The sequence below is a fragment of the Austrofundulus limnaeus genome, unplaced genomic scaffold, assembly GCF_001266775.1.
Source record: "Austrofundulus limnaeus strain Quisiro unplaced genomic scaffold, Austrofundulus_limnaeus-1.0 Scaffold1519, whole genome shotgun sequence".
Classification (NCBI taxonomy): domain Eukaryota; kingdom Metazoa; phylum Chordata; class Actinopteri; order Cyprinodontiformes; family Rivulidae; genus Austrofundulus; species Austrofundulus limnaeus.
The window spans coordinates 31,809-33,417 of NW_013953921.1; the positions used below are offsets into that span (position 1 = coordinate 31,809).

General features: G+C 42.1%; 1 protein-coding gene across 3 annotated transcripts in view; it reads right to left on the bottom strand.

The window, feature by feature from the left end:
* The window catches only part of bmpr2b (bone morphogenetic protein receptor, type II b (serine/threonine kinase)), a 24,701-nt gene that overhangs the window by 8,802 nt on the left and 14,290 nt on the right, over positions 1-1,609 (bottom strand). For all 3 annotated transcript variants that reach the window (XM_014032717.1, XM_014032716.1, XM_014032718.1), the window contains exon 7: positions 1,245-1,359. In XM_014032717.1, the coding sequence (XP_013888171.1) occupies positions 1,245-1,359 (115 nt within the window). The remainder of the gene's footprint in view (positions 1-1,244; positions 1,360-1,609) is intronic.

The window sequence follows — 1,609 nt, forward strand, 5'->3', positions numbered from 1 at the left end:
ATAAAGAAAGTGGTGGTACTTTATTTACTTTGAGCAAGTGAACGTCATGTTCACAAGATAATTAATCCACCAGATAATTCAGAGGTGGTCTGTTCGGTAAATTTTACTCCAGGAGCTGCGAGGCTTGTTTTCAAGCTTCAGACTGAACTGAAGCAGCGGCTGCTGACGTCATTATGCTCGTGATGCTGCGTTCATGACAAGCATGGAAAACTCACCACTCTTGTGCCAATACGGTCACAATGATGCATTTACTGTAGGTACTGAAATGGAATTGCATGAACATTCACGTGGTGGTTATGTAATTGGAATTGCATGAACATTCACGTGGTGGTTATGTAATACAGKGAATCGATAATAAAAAATCTGAGTCGACAAATTTACATAATCGACGTCATCGATTATTTCAACTAATCGGTGCAGCCCTAGTGGCAACCCATTTGTTGATAGGGACCTTTCTTATGCCTACATGCAGCCAAGCACCAAAATTGAAGTCTATACCTCCCTTATTGTTCAAGTTATCCAGCTCACAAGAACGATGGTACTACCAGGTCCCCTTTTGGCAACGCAAAGGAGGACAAAAATCCTAATCCAAGCTGAAATTTATAGCTACAGATCATTTTATCACCCCAGGAACAGACACTTGGTTAATGCTTAACATGTCTTCATTGCCCCAACAAGTAATGTTTTTAAAGCTGGAGCTTGTGGGAAAAAAATAATCGTTCAAAAAAAAAAAAAAGGTAGCCTAATCCAGGACGGTTTAGTTTTTGCCCAAAGACAGTTAACATACGCAGTTAAATAACGCTGTGTGTGAAATATATTGTCAATTGCAGTTGATGGACTAATGTCGGTCAATGATCACCCATCCCTACTGTCTAAACTCTCCTGGGGGTCTGGGGCGGGTTCAGGTGATGATTCACTATGGCGTCTTCACCTGCGGCAGTAAATTGGTAATGTTACAACACATAAAGACATTTATTATTTCATGACATGTCATGACCTTCAAGAGAGGGTGAGCAGTTGTGTTGGGGGAGACGTGTCCATCATAGATAATGGTAGGTGAAAAACTGTTGTGGCCAAGTGAGGTACAAGTTCTGAGGCTTTCAACCAATTCAGAGTCCACCATTCTGTTTTTTGTTACATTTAGCAAAAGGAAAAGACCAACGTGTGAGACTCAAAGTCCTGATCTGAAGATCACTGATCTCAGAGCCTTGATACACAAGTAAGGTCTGTGTTTCCTGGTTTACCTCCTTTGTAGAGCTCCGTGTGCAGGTACGCCAGGCCCCGGGTGACGGAGTGAGCCAGGCGGCAGCTGCTGACCCAGTCGTTGGTCTGGAGGCTCAGGTAGCGACTCAAAGACCCCTGAGGGCGACAGGTGTGGAGTCAGAGAAGAAGTCAGGTCAACAAGTCTGCTGAGCCTCATTCAAATAAAGTCGTTTGATAAATGTTTACAAACAGAATCTAATCAGGATTTGAAGAGTGACTTCCCAGTTCTACTCTGAGAAGAGTAAGAGAAGAGGAGGAGGAAGATCAAGGAGGAAAAGAATAAAATAAGAAAAAAAGAGAAAGAAAAGAGGAAGACTAAAAAGACAGAAAAAAATAAGAATAAGTA